Source organism: Balaenoptera borealis, assembly GCF_965194805.1.
Source record: "Balaenoptera borealis genome assembly, chromosome: 16".
Lineage (NCBI taxonomy): Eukaryota > Metazoa > Chordata > Mammalia > Artiodactyla > Balaenopteridae > Balaenoptera > Balaenoptera borealis.
The window spans coordinates 30,831,922-30,853,879 of record NC_138872.1 but is presented as its reverse complement, the minus strand read 5'-3'; the positions used below and the strand labels follow the sequence as shown (position 1 = coordinate 30,853,879).

The 21,958-nt window shown below is 40.5% G+C and overlaps 1 protein-coding gene across 7 annotated transcripts in view; it reads right to left on the bottom strand.

Moving 5' to 3' along the window:
• The window catches only part of ATRN (attractin), a 160,014-nt gene that overhangs the window by 72,393 nt on the left and 65,663 nt on the right, over window positions 1-21,958 (bottom strand). For 6 of the 7 annotated variants that reach the window (XM_082358973.1, XM_082358967.1, XM_082358968.1 and 3 more), the window contains 11 exons: window positions 20,714-20,957; window positions 19,792-19,975; window positions 18,624-18,778; window positions 15,906-15,990; window positions 12,359-12,579; window positions 9,481-9,602; window positions 8,437-8,575; window positions 6,658-6,848; window positions 4,807-5,026; window positions 3,407-3,592; window positions 2,652-2,885 (listed from right to left, as the gene is read on the bottom strand). In XM_082358973.1, the coding sequence (XP_082215099.1) occupies window positions 2,652-2,885; window positions 3,407-3,592; window positions 4,807-5,026; window positions 6,658-6,848; window positions 8,437-8,575; window positions 9,481-9,602; window positions 12,359-12,579; window positions 15,906-15,990; window positions 18,624-18,778; window positions 19,792-19,975; window positions 20,714-20,957 (1,981 nt within the window). The remainder of the gene's footprint in view (window positions 1-2,651; window positions 2,886-3,406; window positions 3,593-4,806; window positions 5,027-6,657; window positions 6,849-8,436; window positions 8,576-9,480; window positions 9,603-12,358; window positions 12,580-15,905; window positions 15,991-18,623; window positions 18,779-19,791; window positions 19,976-20,713; window positions 20,958-21,958) is intronic. The other variant, XM_082358970.1, reaches the window with a different exon arrangement.

Sequence of the window (21,958 nt, the reverse complement as noted above, 5' to 3'; positions counted from 1 at the left end):
TCAAGAAAGCAGGTTTGCTTAACCACAAAACTAAGCAGGCCTGCTTAGCAACAAAACCATGCAACAGAAGCATGAGACATGCCCCAAAACAATAAAACAATGGTGGCATGAGACCCACATCCTGCCCAGTGAGCTCAGTAAGTTAATGACCCCTAGGACATGCTCTCTGCACGCATAAAAAACAATAATTTATGGAAGGGTGACATTGAAAGTGAAAGACCCTTATTGTACTGAAACCTAAAATAATTTTTACATAATGTCGTGACAGTCCTGGCTTGACCATGCAGGGACAAGAAAACTCCCCTGCCCAACCTGGAGGAGGAGCTTATGATGGAAGCCTGATGTCTACTCAAGAATGAGGAAGAAGGTGGTCTTTTCCCCCACCCCATTTTTCCTTTGATCATAAAGCTGTAGCCCACTAAGTTCTCGGAGTGCGGCACCCTCTATCCTGCTCACTTGTAAGCCTCACAAGTGTTCTATTCTAATAAATCCCTTCTTATCTGTCACTTGGCACCTAGATGAATTCTTTCTGTGCTGAGACATAAAGGACTGGAGCTCCTTGGAGCACCATGGCGCCCACCCGCCAACCCCCGGGGTAAAGACACCTAGCGGTTTCACTTTGTCCACTTTTTCTGTTGGGTTGACATTCAGCTTTTTTTTTTTTTTTTTTTTCTGGAGGGTAGAGGTTTACATACTCTGGATGATAATCATTTGTTATATACCCTGCAGATATTTTCTTCCAGTCTGCCTGTGGCCCTTTATCTTTGTTTACAGTGGTCTTTCCCTTATAGAAGTCCTCACAAAGAACCCAGTGGTCAGGGGCAATGTCTGGCAGGCTCTTGGAGAAATTCTTATCCACTAATCTCTTGGGAGTCTTTGCACCTGCCTAGCATCTCCCAACTGCTCTGGAGGCCCATCAGTACATTCCTGAGATTTACTGAAAGTTTGAATCAAAGGCCAGTTTTTCAGGGTTAGTTTCTCAGGACAGCTACCATAGCAGGTCTAGGATCAAGCTTTAGGTCAACTCAAGGTCTGTTGTTTCTGGCATCAACCACTGGAAAGGATAGGAAGGAAGGGGAAGGAGAAGGAGAAGGGAAAGGACAGAGGGAAGGAGTGGAGAGGGGAAAAGAGGGCAAAGGGAGGGGAGGAGGGCGAGAGGGAAGCAGGCAGGCAGGCTGAATTTTTCCTTTTTTCTTCCTGTCAAAGGGAAAGAGATGGTTTTCCTTCTCCCTTTTCTTAGACCATTTCAGTAAGAAAACCTGTATTTAAAAACCCTTCCTGAAAAAAAAAAAAAAAAAAAAAGGTCATGAAGAACCTAGTGGCAAGATGGGAATAAAGACACAGACCTACTAGATAATGGACTTGAGGATATGGGGAGGGGAAAGGGCAAGCTGTGACAAAGTGAGAGAGTGGCATGGACATATATACACTACCAAACGTAAAATAGCTAGCTAGTGGGAAGCAACCGCATAGCACAGGGAGATCAGCTCGGTGCTTTGTGACCACCTAGAGGGGTGGGATAGGGAGGGTGGGAGGGAGGGAGATGCAAGAGGGAAGAGATATGGGAACATATCTATATGTATAAGTGATTCACTTTGTTATAAAGCAGAAACTAACACACCATTGTAAAGCAATTATACTCCAATAAAGATGTTAAAAAAAACACCTTCCTGTTCCTTTGATATGTATATTATGTAAATTTTTTAACCTAAATAAACTTCAAGTCAGCACTACAAAGCAGAGATGTCCTTCTTAAGTGCTTAAGAGCCATCTCTTTGAAATGTACACATCAAGGGAGCCAGCCCCCCTCCCCTTGCTGTGGGAATGGGTCCAAACTGTAACCACCTGCTTGCCTTAAAGATACAAGTTTGTTTTCTCCTTTGGGTAAAGGCAATTAACTAACCTAGGTGGCCTCCCCAATTACCAGGTAAATTCAGAATGAACTGTGAAAGAATGTAGAGCAAACAGTGCTGTCAAATCCTCACATGAAGACAAGTTATCTTCATTTCGAGAATATGTATATAATGGATTATATACGCTGGGATATTTAAAAGGGTAGAATTTCTCTCCGATTTTGCAATCTCATTAGTGGATTGCTGCAATGTGGGCCACAACCTGGTTTAATGCTTATTCAATAATAAAACTGTTTCTTGTCTACATCTGTGGAGAGGAATTTCTGGGTTGGCAGTAGATTTTATTTTTAATTTTTCCCCTAACAATTGTCACAATGTATTTTTAAGTAAAAAGCAAACCGTAGAACAATATATCATATGCATAGTGTATAGCATAGTATTTTTTATTTTAAAAACTATATATCTAGAGGTATCTATATTATACTGTTAAAAGTTTTTCCTTCTAGAGATGAGAAGAGGAATTCTAGTTTTTATTTTATCTACATCTGTAATAGTTAATTTTTTATAATGAACTTATTTCAATACTTTTGTAATGAAAGTTAGCAAGACAACTCACTTAAAGTCCTTAGTATTTTCATTAATTGACATTAAAAATATTTTTCACAAGAAACAAAGTTTCCTAAAACGATCTGTTATTTTTTTCTTAAAGAAATCCATATAAGTAATGTAGCTTTCAAGGTTTTATTCTTTGTAAATAGGTAGTGAAACACTTGATTTTGGATACACAAGACATCTTACCTGGACAATGAATGAAAGACCAGTTGTATCTGCTGTCCTCCAGACACATGCTGGAATTGAGAAGGGGCTGTGGATAGGAATTTCCTGTAGGGGCCTGAGAAGGCATTTTCACTGGTCCTTTATAGGAGCCCTCTGTGCATTTCCCTTTGCCAGTATTGCTGGGATCAGTACACCAGCCACAGCCTGGTTGCTCCAAGCAGTGACTACAGGTACAGTAGCCTGAACAATTTTCAGCTGTAAAAAAACATAAGTTACAATTCACTATCACATGTAGTCTTAAATCCACTGTATTTAAATTACCTTTTTCTTTAACAGACTATTCAACTTCTGTGAGTCAAAATTCCTATTCTATTGTGATTGTTTAAATGACATAATAAAATTTTAAAGAGCCCAATATTTTGTCCAACATATAATAGAGACTCCTCCCCTCCTCTCTCAATCCCAGGATGTTTAGAGATCATCTCCTGGAAAGCACTTCTTTATGAATTAGGAGATTAAGATGTGGAGATACTACATGGATTGAGCAATATGATACTGAGGTTGGGCAAATTATTTCTGTACTGTGATCTATCCTACAGTTGTTTACTTGTGTCATTGTTCTTGATTCTGTATGTGGGTTCACATCAGGCAGTCTCTGGACAGTCCTGAGCAGAAGGTCAAGTCTGGTCTCATCCCTAGAATTTTCAGAGTCTGACAGCACTGCCCTACACACAGGAGTTGTTACCCATACTGCCTAGAGCTCACTTTTCACTCACGGGGGCAGCTGCTCGTGGTATACCACTCCATACACTGGCCAAAAGGGAAGGAGGCCACGTAGGCATTGGAGTCCACGCACTGCTTCATGTTGCTGCACCACATGCACTCAGAGCTGCTGCTGGTACACTCCCCACATGCTGTCCGCAAGGCACACGGTGTCCGGCACTGCTTGGCACTGTGGTTCGCTGGAAAGTAAACCCAAGAGAGACACTTAGAGCTCCCACTATGTCAGCTAAGGTCAAAGGCTTTTCAATGTGGGTTGTGACCCACTAGTGTGTCATGTAATCAATTCAGTGGGTTACACTAAATGAAGAAGAAAATAGAAAGTCTTAGGTCATCAAGTACTATTTAGTCAAGTATATTTATACACTTGGGGGGAAAACAGTTTTTCTTTTCAAAGAGCATTAAGGACAGACATGAGGGAACAAGCTAATCTTTCCATAAGAGTAGAGGTTCTAAAGCTCCTTATGACATAGGAGACCCAGGATGAACTTCAGGGGTTTTACAATCCACCTGAATATGCAAAATTGCATCTTTGTATACTCTGGGGGAAAAAGAACCACAGCATTCATTAAATTCACCAAAGCACTCAGGATCCAAAATGGCTGAAAAGTTCCCCTAGATATTATACTTTAAGGTGACTCCTACAGTGCTATGAATTCTCTTCCATACCTCTGTATTCCTCAGACAAATGACAGTACCTTCCTAAAATAAGACATGATGTCAATGGAGTCCAGCCTCCCAAAAGCAGCCCCAGAATTCCAACTACTGCTTGTGAGTCCCTCTGCAGGAGGAGGACGCTGGTTTAGGGCTTGTCTGCGTGCTGCAAATGCCACCCCTGTGCCTGCCTTTAGGAAGCCTAAATGTGCCTAGAGAGCTTCAAGTCTGTGAAGCTACTCCAAGTGTCCGGTCCTTCAGCACTCTCCTGCAGCTTTAACATGCTGAAGGTTTGCTTCTGCTTCATGACACAGAGCTACTCCCATCATTTTTCTCCCCAGTGACACTATCTTTCTGTCCACTGTCCCTGCAGTGATCTGCTTGCTTTTCTGATCTTTTCTTTCGATTTTTTGTTCTTTCTTCCACAACATTTCCCTGCCAACACCAAGAAATTAGCCTTTCAGAGAAATTATCAATACTTTTTGTGGTCAACAAACCAATCAATCTCACAGTTAATCAGAATATTAGAGGTAGTTATTTTTGGTTTTGCTCATGGCTCACACTATTCAGAGCCAAACACTATTTCCTTCTGCTTTAAAAATTCTGTGTTACACTCTGCTTCATATGCTTGAAATCAATACTCCATCGGTTTTTCATGAAAATTTCGTGATACTTAACTATGCCTTCTATAGTTTCTCTTTCAATGAACTTCCAGTAACGCATAATTCACCCATATACTTACCAGGTCTTTCACAGACACTACCATTGAGTGGGTTGATGCAGGTTGCAGCCTTTAAGCCCCAAGTACTGGGTTCAGACAAAATTCCACAGAATCCAGCATCACTGGGCTCAGATGGCATCCACTGTAGCAAACTATTTGTGAATGGGGACATATCTTCCCAGCACCAGTAGGACACGTTGATCTTCCGAAGGCCAACCCACGGGGTTAAGGTGAGCTTGGACTGCAGGCAAAACAGGCACAGCTATGAATATAATCAATGTCTTGACCAAAACTGGTTCTAGACAAAAACCATTAAGTTACATATGTCCAAAAGATAAAGGAAAACCTCCCTCTCCCGATTCAGCCATGGTAGATTACTGCAGACCATCATTTTTATGTTACATATCATGCCTGGCACTTTAATATGGCCATTTTACAAAGGACAGAAATACAGCTCGGAGAAGACATCAAAATCAAAGTAATAGGGCTTCCCTGGTGGCGCAGTGGTTGAGGGTCTGCCTGCCAATGCAGGGGGCGCGGGTTCGAGCCCTGGTCTGGGAGGATCCCGCGTGCCGCGGAGCGACTGGGCCCGTGGGCCACAACTGCTGAGCCTGCGCGTCTGGAGCCTGTGCTCCGCAACAAGAGAGGCCGCGATGGTGAGAGGCCCGCGCACCGCGATGAAGAGTGGCCCCCGCTTGCCGCAACTAGAGAGGGCCCTCGCACAGAAACGAAGACCCAACACAGCCAAAAATAAATAAATAAATAAAATCAAAGTAATAATCAAGTTCCTGAATTTCTACATGCTATGACAAATGCTATGAAGAGATGACCAACCCCAACTTGGTTTAAATGTCTATTTATACGTGAAATCATCGTATCGATATTTATGAAATACTGGTTATATGCCTATCATTATCTAAGCCTGTTTTGGAAGCTCTGGTTAGTTCAGGCTTAGATAAACGATGATTAAAGATTCCCACCTTCAGCTGGGGAGGTGGGGGGTATTGGCTGTCACTGAATTTTATAGGGAAAATAGGACAATGAATTCCTGGGAAAGTCTGTCTCAGATGCCACATGTGGCCAAGACCCAGACCGCGCACTTCCTATGTCCTTCCCAAGGAAGTGCTGCCCATTCCTCCTACCTGCTTGACATTTCCCCCTAACTGCTCTATACCAAAGACAATGTTGTTGAAAGAGCGTTGTCTTGTGAGTATCTACTTGATTGAGGGTAGGACCACAGTTCTAGGACTCTGTACTAAAAAAGACAAAATGTGACTGTGGAGTATCAACTACAAGCTGCCTGAGAGCACTGGGTGGACAGGAAGAGAACTTGGGGACTTTCTGTGCTCAGAAACTCTTGATAAGAAGATGCCCTCTCCTTTTGGGTTGGTCAGATCTAAGAAAGACCCAAATGGATGTCCATTTCTTAGGATGATTAGCATTAAATCATATTACACACTGTAGTAAAACCTGAAATCTGAGAGACTCAGGTGGCTTAATTCAGCTCAGCTAATCAGTAATGGCATTCCCCTTCCCCACCCCAACAGAACCTAGGCATAAAACAGATATGAAATCATCTACTGATGTCACAGGATATGTGCATATGTAAACATGTTACTGTTCAATATGCATGTAATTATTGATATATCTTATAATTTAATGAAATATGACTAATAAAAATAAGGTGTTGGAAATTTCAAGATAAGAAAGAATTTATTAAAGGAAGAGAATTTGACAGTGCAGTTCCACAGTGTATTACACTGCACCTACTAGCATTCCTCTTCCTGCCAAGCACATAACAGGTAGGCTGTAGTCATGCCGTCAGTAGAAGGATGGATACTAGAAACTTAAGTTCCAAGGACTTTAACTCACCATGCTCTGCGATGACTGCATGATTCGCAGCTGCTTAAGGACAAATTCCACCTTCTTCTGGGTTGTAAGAGAAGCCAAAAAGGCATTGTGGTTCCTACAGGACAATTTTGCATTGTCATAATTCTCTTTGGCAGTAGTAATTTTCAAACATGAGTTTCCAACCAAATGCCAGCCAATGCCACAGATATTTTCTTTATTAAAGAGGGGAGAGAAAAACAAAGAGTTTTAGAAATCACACAAAACTACGTATATTAGCAGCTTGAACTGCTGAAAACCTAAATGGTTTTTGTGAGCTGAATTCTAGATACTTCATTCGGATGTGGTGAGTGCATCAGACACATTACTAAGGACCAAATACAGAATACACACAAGAATTTTTTAAATGTTTATCAGTCATATTTCCTGGATCTCAAGATGCATATTCTGAGGTCAACCCTCCTATGTCTTAGAGGAAAACATTTGTTTGATGCCACTGTTAAACTTATAAACCTCCTTTTGAAGAAAAATCAGAAACAAGGCTAAAATCCTAAGAGCAGAAAAATGAATATGCATTATTGGAAAGATGGGGTGGAAAACTGCAAGAACAGAAATGAGTTGGTGAGTGAGCAAGTCTACAAAAGCTGCACTGTTTTCACATCAAGTGAAACAAAACATCCCAAAAGTGAGGTGGAAAGAGCCTTTTTGGGAAATAAACCGAAGTGCTACAGTACACCAGGTAAGTTTGTAATCTACTACTGTGACCTCCCTGTACCCACCCAAAGAACTGCACAGAAGCTATGCATGCTTCCTGGAAGACAGTGCACGAGCAAAGCAACTTCACCAGAACCAAAGTCCCCTGGAGATGCCCTCAACAATGTTCATCAACAGCCAGTGAAATAAACGGAAGGTGCCACGGGAAAGGGATCATTTCAGAGCAGATAAAGACTTGCTCCTCAAAGTGTGGCATCAGTGTCATTGCTCGCTGAAATGCGGATTCTAGGGCCTCACCACAAATATGTGCCAGAATCTGGCTTCTAGCAAGACCCCCAGGTACTTTGCTATGCATTGAAATTTGAGATGCAATGAGGTAAAAGAACAAGAAGCCCACTCCAGCAAGCTGAATCAAGTACTTCCGAAGGACTTCAAGAGGGGCCCAGTAGACCCCAGCTACCCTGTACTTGTGTTGCACAGAGTCACAGAAGTCCCCTTCCTGGGCTTCCTGGTTGAGCAAATATATCATACAGTTTCAGCCATGGCTGGCTGGCTTCAGGCCCCCAACTTATCATCCTGAACCTCAGAAATGCTATAAACTGAGGTATCTGGGGCTGGGGTCATCCCAGGAGGTGCTGCTGACAGAGACATCTCTCCTTTCCTTCTTATCAGAAGGTGCTGAAAACCTGATCCCAGCGGTCAGTGAGAAGTACTCTTCATAAAGTGCCCAGCAGACTGGCTGCTGAGACTGCTGCTTTCTACTCCCAGGTTACCGTAGAGTGGGGCAGGGACAATGGAGAGTGGGGTAGGGACAACGGAGCAGGCTCAATGACACAGAGTCAAGCTGTCCTTGATTCTCGACAGCAGCAGATGACGTTTCACTTTCTTTCAAAGGATGGTAGAAGTAAATACTTAAGAACTGTATTTCTGCTTTAAAAAATAACAACCACAATAGTGGTGAGGGGGAATGAATGGATAAAATGAGTTCGCCCCTTTTGTGGGGTTCAATCTAGGCTGCACAGTATTGAGGGTGTGTGCGTGTGAAGTCTCTGGACCCACACACATCAAGATGCCCCTGGCAAGGCCTACCAGGCAGGGCGATGCACTCCTGATTCCGGGGCTCCCACTGGCAGTTCTGGTCCAGGGCACAGCTCCTGCAGCTGGTCTTCTTGTTACAGTAGTACGTGGGGTTATCCTTGGGGCAATGATCATACCTGGAAATGGAGATCTAGAATACAATGGACAAAAGCTTTTCTCTTATATCCACAAAGAGAACTCAGGGCAAGAACAAATAGGATACTAAAAACAACAGTCTAACTGAGGAAGCAAACTACAAATACATACATACATAAATAAATAAATAAGATGTTGATGAAGCAGCACTGCAGTGGAAACACTATAGTTAAATGTTCTGTTCAAGGACATGCCTTTACCTGGCAAGGAAGCAGTGCATTCTTTTAAGCACCATGCTTCAACTTGCTCATCTGTAGAATGGGAATGTTGAACTTGCTGCTTTTTAAATGTCTCCCAAACATTCTGAAAGTTTTTTATTTTATAAGCTGCTTTACAGACTGACAAAGAATGTCTTATAAACAGTCAAAAATTATAAAAGTTGAGTCATCATGTCTTTTTTTTGCCTTATAACCTAAATAAAAAATCATAAATGGTAAGCATAAATTATGCTGAGCCAAGATATAACATAAGACAAGGAGATTTTGCAAAGTCTATTATTTCCACAATTCAGTTTGGCTGCTACACACATGACTCACTTTCACTCTCAAGTCCTAAATTGCTCCCCAAACCTTGCATATGTAGAGGGAGCACACCATTACAAACTTCACGCCAAGAACCTAGTACTTAGCCACAGCCATGCATAGGGACTGGAGTGTATTCAGAATAATAATCTTGCTTTCTTCTAAAACACCACACATCAATCCTCGTGGCTAGCAGAACCTTTGGAATTAGGACATATAGAGCATCCCTTACTCAAAGAAACTTGAGCAATAATAAAATCCAAATCTACACTGAAGGTTTCAAAGATAACTCTGGGCTATACCATATGCTCTAAAATCTACACCTAATCCCACTCAGGATTTTTCTATCTTCTGAAATCCTTTAGAAACAGACTCTGACCTGGCCTTCTGTGCAGCTGTGGTTCATAGGGACACAATGGTCATGGCACCAGTGGCAGTCATTTGTGTTGGCCGTGCAGCTGTAACAATCCGTGTGCTGGTCACATCTGTCATGATCAAGTGCTGTGAAGAGAAGAAAAACTCATCAACTGTGACAGCTTCTCCTCAGAAATGTCACAGGCCATTACAACTGCTGTTGAGCAAAATATGACCCTGAGGCAAAAAAAATAAAATAAAATAAAATAACAAGCCTTGGGAAGTAAAATGAGGAGTGAAACTGGCAGGAAAATATATTGGTGTGTTCAGGTCAAAACAATATTTAGAAATAAGTAAACAATCTGAAGAAAAGCCATTTTGTACTCCACCCTCCTAACAAAAGTACACAGAAAGTGAAAAACAAAGATAGAATAATTCAACAATGAGATATAAAGGAAATAGGTCTGGTTCTTCGAATACTTTTCTTTTCAAGAAAGAAATCAACTAGCAGTTGAATAAACACCAAGAGCAGCCCAGGGGCCAAACAAAGAAATGTAGGAGACCAAGCCATTCCTCCCAGCTATAAATGCAAGGCTGCTCTGGGCACAGGAAGCAGGCAGCACCACAGAACCCCAAAGAAGGCAATACACATATATGTAAGTCCAAGAAATTCTGGGCTACTAGAGACCTGTTGATCTCCTACTGACCCTAGACAGGTCAAGGTCAGCAACGAAAGAGAAGCCGCACAACAGTGCTGCCTCATCTATTGAACCATTCATGGACATGGCACATGGTAGAATCCATGGACAAGAAAAGGCAGGGCCCACTCTCACAAAGACCCCAACAACCTGCTCCTTAGGCTGTTCTTCCTGCCCTGGTCATCACCCCACGGACTGGGCCCACAGAGAAAGCAGAGTGAACCAGGGAGGTGACATCTGAGATGAGTTCATAGCAAATGGGTTCATAATGAACCACCGAAGGTAATTAAATATTATTTCCTATAAACTTGCATATTTAATTTGAACTTTTTAAATGTGGTTAAAAAATAACTATTTCACTGATTTTATCCCTTTTAGGAGACAGTGACTAACCCTACCAAGTTCTGGTCATCTTAGTTCTCCAGCACTCACCAGCCCACCAATGAACCTGTAAAGCTGCCTGGGTGTTCTTACTGAGGATTTATGTTCAGCTTAATTTGGAGCATTCCAAGAGAGTGAACGCTGCCTCTATCCATCATAACTCTCATGGTAACTGCTACACCAACCCTAACAGTTAAGAAATTCAGTCAACATAGTTTAAATTAATTGAAGTAAAACAATATTTTTCAGAGACATTTTTCTTACTTTTTTTTTTTTTTTTAATTTATTTTATTTATTTATGGCTGTGTTGGGTCTTCGTTTCTGTGCGAGGGCTTTCTCTAGTTGTGGCAAGCGGGGGCCACTCTTCATCGTGCTGCGTGGGCCTCTCACTATCGTGGTGCGCGCGCCTCTCACTATCGCAGCCTCTCTTGTTGCGGAGCTCAGGCTCCAGACGCGCAGGCTCAGTAATTGTGGCTCATGGGCCTAGTTGCTCCGCGGCATGTGGGATCTTCCCAGACCAGGGCTCGAACCCGTGTCCCCTGCATTGGCAGGCAGATTCTCAACCACTGCGCCACCAGGGAAGCCCTTTTTCTTACTTTTAAAGGACTTTCTCACATATGACTTCATTGTATTGCACTGTGCGAATATGTCAGAGCAAAAGGGTAATAAGGAGCTGAGTAGGTAAGATGAAGAAAGCTTGGACAATATAAGGGGTGGTTCTAGAAGGAGGGATCACTGTTCATCCTCAGCAACTGTCTGCCTTGCTATCACTGCTGTGCCCAACTAGAGAAGCTAGAAAAGAATAATACCTCTATCCACTAGAACAATCTACTCCAACATAGCTTTTCTTTTCTTCTTTTTTTTTAAATTAATTTATTTATTTATTTTTGGCTGCACTGGGTCTTCCCCACTCTGCAAGTGACTTTCTCTAGTTGCTGCGAGCGGGGGCCCCTCATTGCCGGGGCTTCTCTTGTTGCGGAGCACGGGCTCTAGGCCCGCGGGCTTCAGTAGTTACGGCTCGCGGGCCCTAGAGCACAGGCTCAGTAGTTGTGGCGCACAGGCTTAGCTGCTCCGAGGCATGTGGGATCTTCCCGGACCCGGGCTCGAACCCATGTCCCCTGCATTGGCAGGCGGATTCCCAACCACTGCACCACCAGGGAAGTCCCAACATAGCTTTTCTGGATTGGCCCTCTTAATCTTATCCTTAATGTTAGAACTGCATAATCCAATATGGTAGCCACTAACCACATGTAGTTTTTATTTATTTATTTTTTTTGGCCATGCTGCGTGACATGTGGGATCTTAGTTCCCCGACCAGGGGTGGAACCCGTGCCCCCTGTGGTGGAAGCGCAGAGTCTTAACCATGGGACCGCTGGAGAAGTCCCCACATGTAGTTTTTAATTTAAATTAATTAAAATTTTAAAATTCAGTTCTTCACTCACACCAGTCTCATTCCAAGTGTCTGATAGCCACATATGGCTAGTAGCTAACATACTGGGACAGTGCAGATATAAAAAGTCCTACTGGATTGAAGTGCCTCAAAACAGCTGAAACTAGGTTCTGGAGTTGGTATACAAAGTCTATGCAATGCTAAAAGGTTTTGTCTTCATCATTAGCAAATAGCAGACGTGGCACGTTCCCATCCATTATAAAGATGTTTACAATCCAAATTTCAAACACCCATAAAGCATTTGCCTAAGTTATTACTGAATAATTTTGGATAATAAAATGAACATTAAAAGTACACATTGGATAAGTGACTTCACAATTCAGATAAAATGAGATCTCAAATTAATTAAATTTTAAGAAGAGAAAAAAACATACTTCTGTTAGAAAAACACTCTGATTTTAACTTTTCTTCTTGTGCTTCAGTCGCCAACTCCCAGGAGACACACTGAGATGACCCTGCGTCCCACACACACCGGATGCCAGGTCCTGCTGCTAGACAAGCAGCTTCACTCTGGTGTGCTTCACACTGTTCTGAAGTAAATACCAGGATGTCACTGAGGAGGAGACTATTGAAACCACCAAATACATACATGGTGCTAAAAGAAAAAAAAGAGAGAGAAAGAGTTCATTGAAAACTTACATAAACAAATGCATGATATACTTCTTATAATCTTTAGACGAATCTCACATATCAAAAGTCCTGTAGAAAAGTTATTTTTCAAGACCTCAAAAAACATTCTTATACCTTTACCTCCCAAATTCCAACCTTTCACAATGGCCTGTGACTACCCAGAATAGTTCCAATAATCTACCTCCTCTATACAGCTACTATATTAAAAAGTTCTCATGGTAAGTGAGTGACTTTTAACCAGGATTCTTCAAAATATTTTAGTGACAGGGCAAGCTAGCATATTTAAAAATTATACACATAATCCTACATCTACATGTTTTTAAATATTAAAAATAAGTACGTACAATTTAAGAAGTATAGATAAAGGCTCTCTGATCAAAACTGTGTAATGGGGGCTTCCCTGGTGGCGCAGTGGTTGAGAATCTGCCTGCCAATGCAGGGGACACGGGTTTGAGCCCTGGTCTGGGAAGATCCCACATGCCGCGGAGCAACTAAGCCCGTGAGCCACAACTACTGAGCCTGCGCGTCTGGAGCCTGTGCTCTGCAACGGGAGAGGCCGCAACAGTGATAGGCCCGCGCACCGCGATGAAGAGTGGCCCCCACTCGCCGCAACTGGAGAAAGCCCTCGCACAGAAACAAAGACCCAAAACAGCCAAAAATAAATAAATTAATTAATTAATTAAAAAAAAAAGCCAAAACTGTGTAATGAAAACATAGACCAATAAGAAAGAGATAAAAGTGCATATGAAAATTTAGAACACAGTACAAGTCACATTTTAATTAGTGGAACAGATGATTTCAAGGATTTCTTCCAACTCTGAGATCCTATAATCCACCAGGAAGTTTAGCACTAACCCACAATAAGGTATCAAATAATTCACTCTCACTGTGCCTCAATTTTCCTCAAATCGACAGAGGATAACTAAAGCGTAAAGATTCTGTGGCTGTATTTTTACTATATCTGAAAACTGACATATTTCAGTAACCAAAAATGAACACCAGGTTTAATTTTTAACTTCATATTGGTTTACTTAGTATCACATTACATAGTCTGGTTTCAGCTAGTCAATTTATTGCTTAAACAAAATAAGCTCCACCGGCCTCCCAGTACAGCTGGTATTCTTAGCAATTCTGAATTCATCTGGTCACATCAGCTATGCGAGGGTAGGCAAAGTCCTTCAAAGAGGCTTGGAGCAGGGAACTGAAAAGAAAAGCTGCATCTGCAGCAGTCTCAATGCCTCACAGGCCACTCTTCTTCCTGCCTCCCTCAAAAACCACAAGGACAACGACTAAGTGAAGCACAGCTGGCCCAATGCAGATGCTCGATTAAGGGAACCATCATTCAAAATGTGGAAATCATGTGAATCAAAGTTTCTCTTTAGGTAAATTACTTCACAAAATTAAACTAACCATTACAGCAGAAATTAACACAACACTGTAAATCAACTATACTTCAATTAAAAAAAATTGAAAAAACAATTAAACTAACCATGGTTTTTTACTACATGACCTCCCCTGTCATGCCCTGCCCCCCTCCAACCCTGGCCCATTCATACAGATACTCGCATATAGGCTCAAATACTCCACTGGAATTATACAAAAATAAGCACATTATTATAACTCAGGCAAGCCATTCCCAATTTTGATTCATGGTTAAATTACATCTTATGGTAAACTGTCAACTTCTCTGAGTTTATATAAAACCTCCAAAATGTTTTGATAGAAAATCCATTTATTTGCTAATTATCATTATGGTACTAACAGCCGCCATTTAGCAAATGCCTATTATGTGCCAAATCTTATGCTAGGAGAACACCATGAATATAAAGACGAACACAGCTGAGGCCAGGCACTCACAGGCAAGATGATGACAAAATGGACCCACTGTTTTTCAGATGAAGAACATCAAGAGGCACTTACTAGAAAACTTTAAGCGTTTTCCTTACTGAGGAAATATCAAATTACAATTTAAGATAACACTTCAGGGACTTCTCTGGTGGTCCAGTGGTTAAGAATCCGCCTTCCAATGCAGGAGACATGGGTTCGATCCCTGATCCGGGAACTAAGATCCCACATGCCATGGGGCAACTAAGCCCACGTGCTGCAACTACGGAGCACGCGAGCCACAACTAGAGAGCCCACGTGCCACAACAAAAAAAAGATCCTGCACGCCACAATGAAGATCCCACGTGCCGCAACTAAGAACCAATGCAGGCAAATAAATAAATAAATATTTTTTAAAAAGATAACACTTCAAATTAGTAGTCAAAAATCCTTCCATTTTAATCTATACCTATCAAATATTCCCATAGTAAAACCATATTTATTGCTAAATTTCAGCTGTTTACTTTGTGAAAGATGTCCCTTTTTCCAGTATCTAAGTGTTTGAATTCTGTCAATTCTTCCTTCACATCTCCAAGATAGGTTGCTTTCTTATCTTTCCTAATCCAAGGTGAATTACCTCATTTAACTTTCATTATCACAACAGAAATTTTGAAAATGTAGGGAATCCTAACATAATATACATAGGCATTATAGCATTTAAATAGTTTCAGGATTGATAAGGCCTAGAATTTTAAAAGGTGAAGTAAACAGTAATCAGAGAAGAAACAAAAATGAGAAAAAATTAACAACATGATTAGACTATTTTAACAAATAAAAAAATCGGTAAAGCACACTATAAGGTACAGGTCACATGGCCACTCTGGAGCTCCCTTATATTACAGATGCTTCTCCAGGGGCAGATTTGTGAAGAGCTCTATTAGTTTGGGCCAGGCACTTCTGAATGATGCAATGAAATGCAGTGCAGACTTCAGATTATCCAAAGACTTGATATATATGAAGCACCACAGACTTGACCTATATGAAGCATCAGAATCTCCCCACCTCTGTGCCCATATCTTATCCCTTATCTAAAGCGTCCTCTCTCCTTTTTTTTCAAATCTTTCTTCACCACTCAGACAAAAGCACCACAAACAATAGCAAATAGCAGAGGGCCTAAGACAGTAACTGCACACAACTTTTCTTGTCCCATGCACTCAGACAACACCAAACGTAGCTTACTCCGGCATGCTAACAAAATTACATCAACAAACATGGCATTAGAAGTAATTCAAATTCACATCAAATATTTTAAATATAAATCAGGAAATTCATACCTAACATAATTCTGTGAAAAACCAATGGGATAAGGTAATCCTATGTATAATATGTAAGTCCAATATCACTTCATATTTTACTTCATTTTCATTTTAAACACAAGAGAAAAGGAGCAAGCACTTCTTCAATTACCTGTTGTATAAGACTGCTGAATGGCCAAATCTGTTGACATCATGGTGGAGATCAGGTCTGGGAAGCACTGACCATCGGTCACAAGCTAGGAGCAAGAAAAACACATTTCAGAAGGGACTGTCATTCATAATCAATAGGGACTGGCATTTTCTTTGGGAAAGAAGACTGTAATAAACACAAACATATCTCAGTTTTTCTTAGTCACACCATTATTTCTGAAGTAAAATGCAGCAGCAACAGAACAGAAGGGCAAGGAAGAACGGTAGGACTCTATAGCAATTCTAATTAGTGAATGCACATTCACATCACTCACTCTGTTGCCTATCAATATTACCCACTAGAATGTTTTTTAACTTAAGCAAATTTTACATTTTTCAAAGCTTACATAAGTAAAACATGTGAATTCCATAATTATTTTCCACTCTACATTGCTTTGCCCAAACTCAGTAACTAAAATAGAAATGTACAGGTGGAAAATTAAAACTAAAAAAAAAAAAAAATCAAACTTTATCTAATTTTTAAAAGGTCCTTTCCTAGACCCCCTAGATCTACTAATTTTCCTTTGTTCTGATTCACGCTAGCAACTTCTCTTCTGGACCTCAATACCAACAGGTGCTGCTGAACCACACCAACCTCTGACTCACTGTCTTCTGTTCCCAGACACACAGACTTTCACACTCACTAGGCAAAGGTTCTTCCACTCAATCCGGACATTTATTCAACCCTGACAACAAAAGCTTTCACTTTCTTCTCCTACCCAGCCTAAACTCTGTGGTCTTCCTCACATGCAGAACAGAGGCCATCAACTCCCACAGCTTCCTGACCACCCACCTTGCTTCCTTCCCTAAAACCAGTGTGGCAGGAGCCCTTCCTCTTATCCCACCTGACTTTTACCGCAGTATTTAAATATGCCCAAGGAGGCACTCAACTTACCCCTTTTCTTCCCTTCACAGACAAGGGTTTTTGTTTTTTTTTTTAATTAAAACGGTCAACATTCACTGTGTACATCTCACTGTATATTACTTCTCAGCCTCCTGTAATCTGGATCATTCCTCCATGTCTAGAGGGTAATAAATGATCTCTTTGTTGCTAAATGTGAAAAACTCTCCAGTCCTTATTTTACTTAATCCCTCTGTAGCCGCTGTTAACTGCTACCTCTCAGGTCCCCAGTCTTGCCTCACTTTCCTCCTGTTCTCTGACATGCTTTTGCAGTCTCCATTCTCTTTAAGACTTCTTTATGTATCTATTCCCTGGCTCTTTGCTTGTCCCTGATGACACATGCTCCCTACAGAAGTTCACCCCCTCCTACAGCTCCCCACTGATCTCTGTACTGCTCTGTCCCACAGTCATCTCCAGCTGAACATGCCCCCAAATTCAATTTACTCACTTCCTCCCAGACCCTGTCCCTCTACTTCTATTTCCAGCCTAGGTAAAAAACACCATCTACTGTGGCCCACACCAGATACCAGATAAGGATGCTGTCACAGCTCTCAAAACACACTCGGGACAATCCTCGGGTTCCCAGTAATTCTCAAACACATTTGTCTCTTTATCCTCATTGCCACTTCCACAGTCTTGGCTCAAACCCTCCTCAGGACTTTATCAACAGCCTCCTAACTCCCATCTTGCCCCTTCCCAACTACTAATCACAATGCCACAAAGAGATCTTCCTAAGACACAAATACAATTCTATCACCTCTTCTGTAAGATTCTTCAAAAAGCCCAAACCCCTCAGCATGACATAACAGGTCCCTCAAGATCTGACCAGACAGCTGCTTGCTTCTAGTTCCACTTAGAGCCACTCTTCCCTGATGTGCTACTAGAATACAGCCAAAACTAATTACTCACAGGCCCCAAGTACGTGGCATGGTCTCTTTCCACCTCTGTGTCTCTAAACATGGGCTTCCTTTGCCTGAGAAGTCCTGCCTAACTTGGCCCAGCCAACTTCCCAGTGTTCCTAGGACCCAGCCTGGATGGCCCTCCTCAAGAAGGCTTTCCCTGACTGTACCCCTTACCCCTCATGAATTAAGGGATGCTCACAGGTGCTCTCATACGTTCTTCTCAGAGCAAGTAACACCCTGAATGCAATTATATTGTCTGCTCAGTTCTCTGCCTCCCCCACCATGAGGCCAAGGACTGTAACTTATTCCTCTTACGATCCCCAATGTATAAGTTCAGTGGCTGGCACATAAATGTCTGTTAAAGAACATCTGATGATATTTATATTTATATTTATATCATATGATATATGATAAATATTAAATAATTTCTAATATTTGTTTTGCATGAACCAATATTGCCCTCTTCTGGTCAGCACATTACCACACCAAATTCTTAAAAAAATCGCTGTCAAAGTATTACATCAAGAATGTGTGAAACCAGTTTCAAGGGAATAAGATAAAGTTAAACTTAAACCAACTTAACACAATGCTGGTGGTCACAACTACATAACACATATTACTATGTAAGGCTTTTATTTGTGACACAGGAGAGCCCAATCACCCCAACTCATCAAAGGAGGGACTTCAAAAAGTATTTAATATAGAAGTAATGCTTTTTAACAGATTACAATATCAGTCAAATTAACATAAAAAATTCCATTTGGACCTCTTTCAAATAGCCTGACCATTTTTAACTAGAAATATTTTCTGTTTCTTTTAAAACGTTGTTTACAGACAAAAAAGATTCTTAAAGCTAAAATGGCTTTGGGAAACTTACCAATGTCGTAAGCCATGAAATCTGAAGAGAAGCATTTGGCTCCATGGCTCATGGATGTGTCATTGTGTGTGTTTCCTCCAAACACCAGCATGGTTCCACTCACTATCACAGCTGTGTGCAAGTAACGGAAAAATCGGCTGTCCTTAAGAATAGTCCTTTTGAGTTTATTTAAAAATAATAAATACAAGGTTAGTTCTTTAGAATATTTATCATCTATTTGCTAATACAAACATAACCATTTTCTTAACTTCAGATCCAAGTGTGCAAATAATTCTAGATTTTTCTCTGTATATAAGTAACTTTCTCAACAATAAACATGTAAAATTGAAAGACGTATGAGAATTTTGATAAAATATGTTAAGAGCCTTAAAAATGTTCACACTCTATGTTCATACTCTATAATTCCAGTTTCTGAGTAGATATCATGTGAAATATGGATGGAAGCTTACATATGTTTTATTAATAAGACAAGAGCTAGAAACCAAAACTTCCAACTGTATGGGCTCAGGATACCCACAAGATGGAGTATTACACAGTCACTAAAAATGACAATTTTAATGACAATGTAAAATGGTATCCAGAGCATGGTCTCAAATATGTAAGGAAATATGAAAAGAAACCATTGCTTTATAATTATATTATTTCATAACTCAAATTTGCTTTATATTTTTTAAGATTAGTATACTTTATATAGACCAATATATAGTGGAGTGAGGACAGCTCTAATCTTTTAGGTACTGAGACCACCTCTGTTTGATGATTTCATGGAATGATGCCAGTAACTGACCCTAATGATAACACCTTGGTCAACAAGAAAAGGTTAAAAAGTGGATATATTCTACTTAAGTACAACAGTGTGCATAAACTCAGCTATGTAGAACAATTTATTCCTTAGGATTCTGAAGAGCTAAAATTTTACAGTGGTACTGAGTGTATGAAAATTGAAAAACAGTCAAAAAAAAAAAAACCAAAAAAACCCAAGGTTCTAATCAACCTACTACAAAATTATAGATACTACTACTTTATTACCTTCTGCTTATTTCACAATTTCTGTTTACAACGATGAAGAGAATTATCTGCAAGTCCTGAAAACAAAAATGTAGCACAATTTTCCCAGCAATTGCCAGAATTCCCACCTTAAAGTGAAAGCTCAAGAAAAAGCACCCACCACATCTGGGTGTCCACATTGTATCTGTAGAGATCATCTGCAAGCCGGTATTTATTGGCACTGAAAGCCTTGTAGCCTCCATGAATATACAGGGACCTGGTCCTGTGGTCATAGACACTGCTATGGCCATAGCCCCCTTGGACAAGGGCACCCTGGGTATGTAATATACTCCATGTGTTCTCACCTGGAAAGGGCAAACAGTTAAAGGCAAACGTTGCAGGCTCCTCCTAATACTTAAAATTACCAATTAGCTTAAGACAAGAGAAGAGATTTCAGGAGACTTGATACATGTAACTTTCTTTAACCATTTTATTTTTAAAGGAAGGCCATCTAAAACTTGTAACAAATCCAGGTGGCCAAACTTCAACCTGTTAAATGTTCTGAAGTTCTAATATGTAGGAAAAGAATTACATTAAATTTGAAAGACTCAGATCCCCCTCAATTGAACACTTAATTCCCCATGACCTTTACAGACCAATTTGCAGACGTACTTTACGGGCCTACTTTCTTAAAGTATCATCCACATCCACAAAAACAAATATAATAAAATTTAACCAAAGGAAAGATTATATACTAAGGGGAAATGATGCTCCATTAAACCAATCTCTAAAGGGCTTTTCAAATATTTTTTTTTTCTTCTGAGTATTTGTTGTTTCAAACCCTTTTTATTTATTTATTTTATTTTCAACACTCATAGCATTTAGTGCCATTTTTGGCTCCTTGCCAAACTGACAGTAACACATATATACCACATAGCAGCATCAATAATCTAAACTTCACTGGCAATTCATCAATGCTAACTGTATCTCAAGATCAAGTACTGGGTCAATGTTAGGTTGAATTTTGTTAAACAGTCATAATAATAAGAGTAAAATTTTAAATCTGACATTCAAAAACGATTCACTGAAAAAAATATACGTACCCAAGTCATACTCCTGCACATTGCTAATATATCCATAGAGAGGGCAGTGACCAAAGATAATCAGCATGACCACTCGGCCAGTTTTCAATGTGACAATGTGTGCTGAGTGCCCAACCACTGAATACTGCTCCTTTGCTTTAGGGGACAACAATACCCATGATTCATTATGAATATGAAACACTCTCAACTCGTTGGTCACATTCCCTGTTGAATCAATTTTTCCTCCATACATGTAAATTTTATCCTAGGGGAAAAATGTAAACAAAATGCTAAAAAACATCAAAAGGATAAAATCTAAACACAGAAAAAGGAACAGTTCAAAACCTCAATATTATTCTTAGCTTAAAAAGTGTTAGTGGGGCTTCCCTGGTGGCACAGTGGTTGAGAATCTGCCTGCTAATGCAGGGCACACGGGTTCGAGCCCTGGTCTGGGAAGATCCCACATGCCGCAGCGCGGCTAGGCCCGTGAGCCACAATTACTGAGCCTGCGCGTCTGGAGGCTGTGCTCCGCAACAGGAGAGGCCGCGATAATGAGAGGCCCGTGCACCGCGATGAAGAGTGGCCCCCACTCGCCACAACTAGAGAAAGCCCTCACACAGAAACGAAGACCCAACACAGCCGTAAATAAATTAAAAAAAAAAAAAAAAAAAAAGTGTTAGTGAAAAGCACCTTTCAGTGTATTATTAGGAAAAGGATGTAGAAAGAACAAAATAAAATAAATCTAACCTATATCCCTAATACTTTGCCACTTTTCTTGGACTTCCTCGCACAAAATCTTTTACAATATAAAATGGCTTGGAAAAATAAAGTTGAAATAAACTAAAAAACAGGGAAATGAAAATGATTACTCAGTTACATTGTAATGTCACTATTCTTGGCTAAACTTGCTAATGAACGTAAAAGCTAACCTACACTAGGTTAATTTTTAACCATTTAGTACCACAATCATAATATCCCAGTTTGAATATGAATCCATTTAAATCTCTCAGGTTAAAGTAGTTTCAATTTTAATTTCCACTTATAACTTAGCCAATTGTATACTCCCCACATTAGAAAGTTTCCCCCCAATTAAAAACCAACTCTGAAGTCAAAATCAGAGACAGAAAGTAGAATGGTGGTTGCCAGGGGCAGGCAGGAGGAGGGAATGGGGAATTATTGCTGAATGGGCATAGAGTTGCAGTTTTACAAGATCAAAAGAATTACAAAGATAAAAAAAAAACAAAGCAAAAAAATTAAAAAAGAATT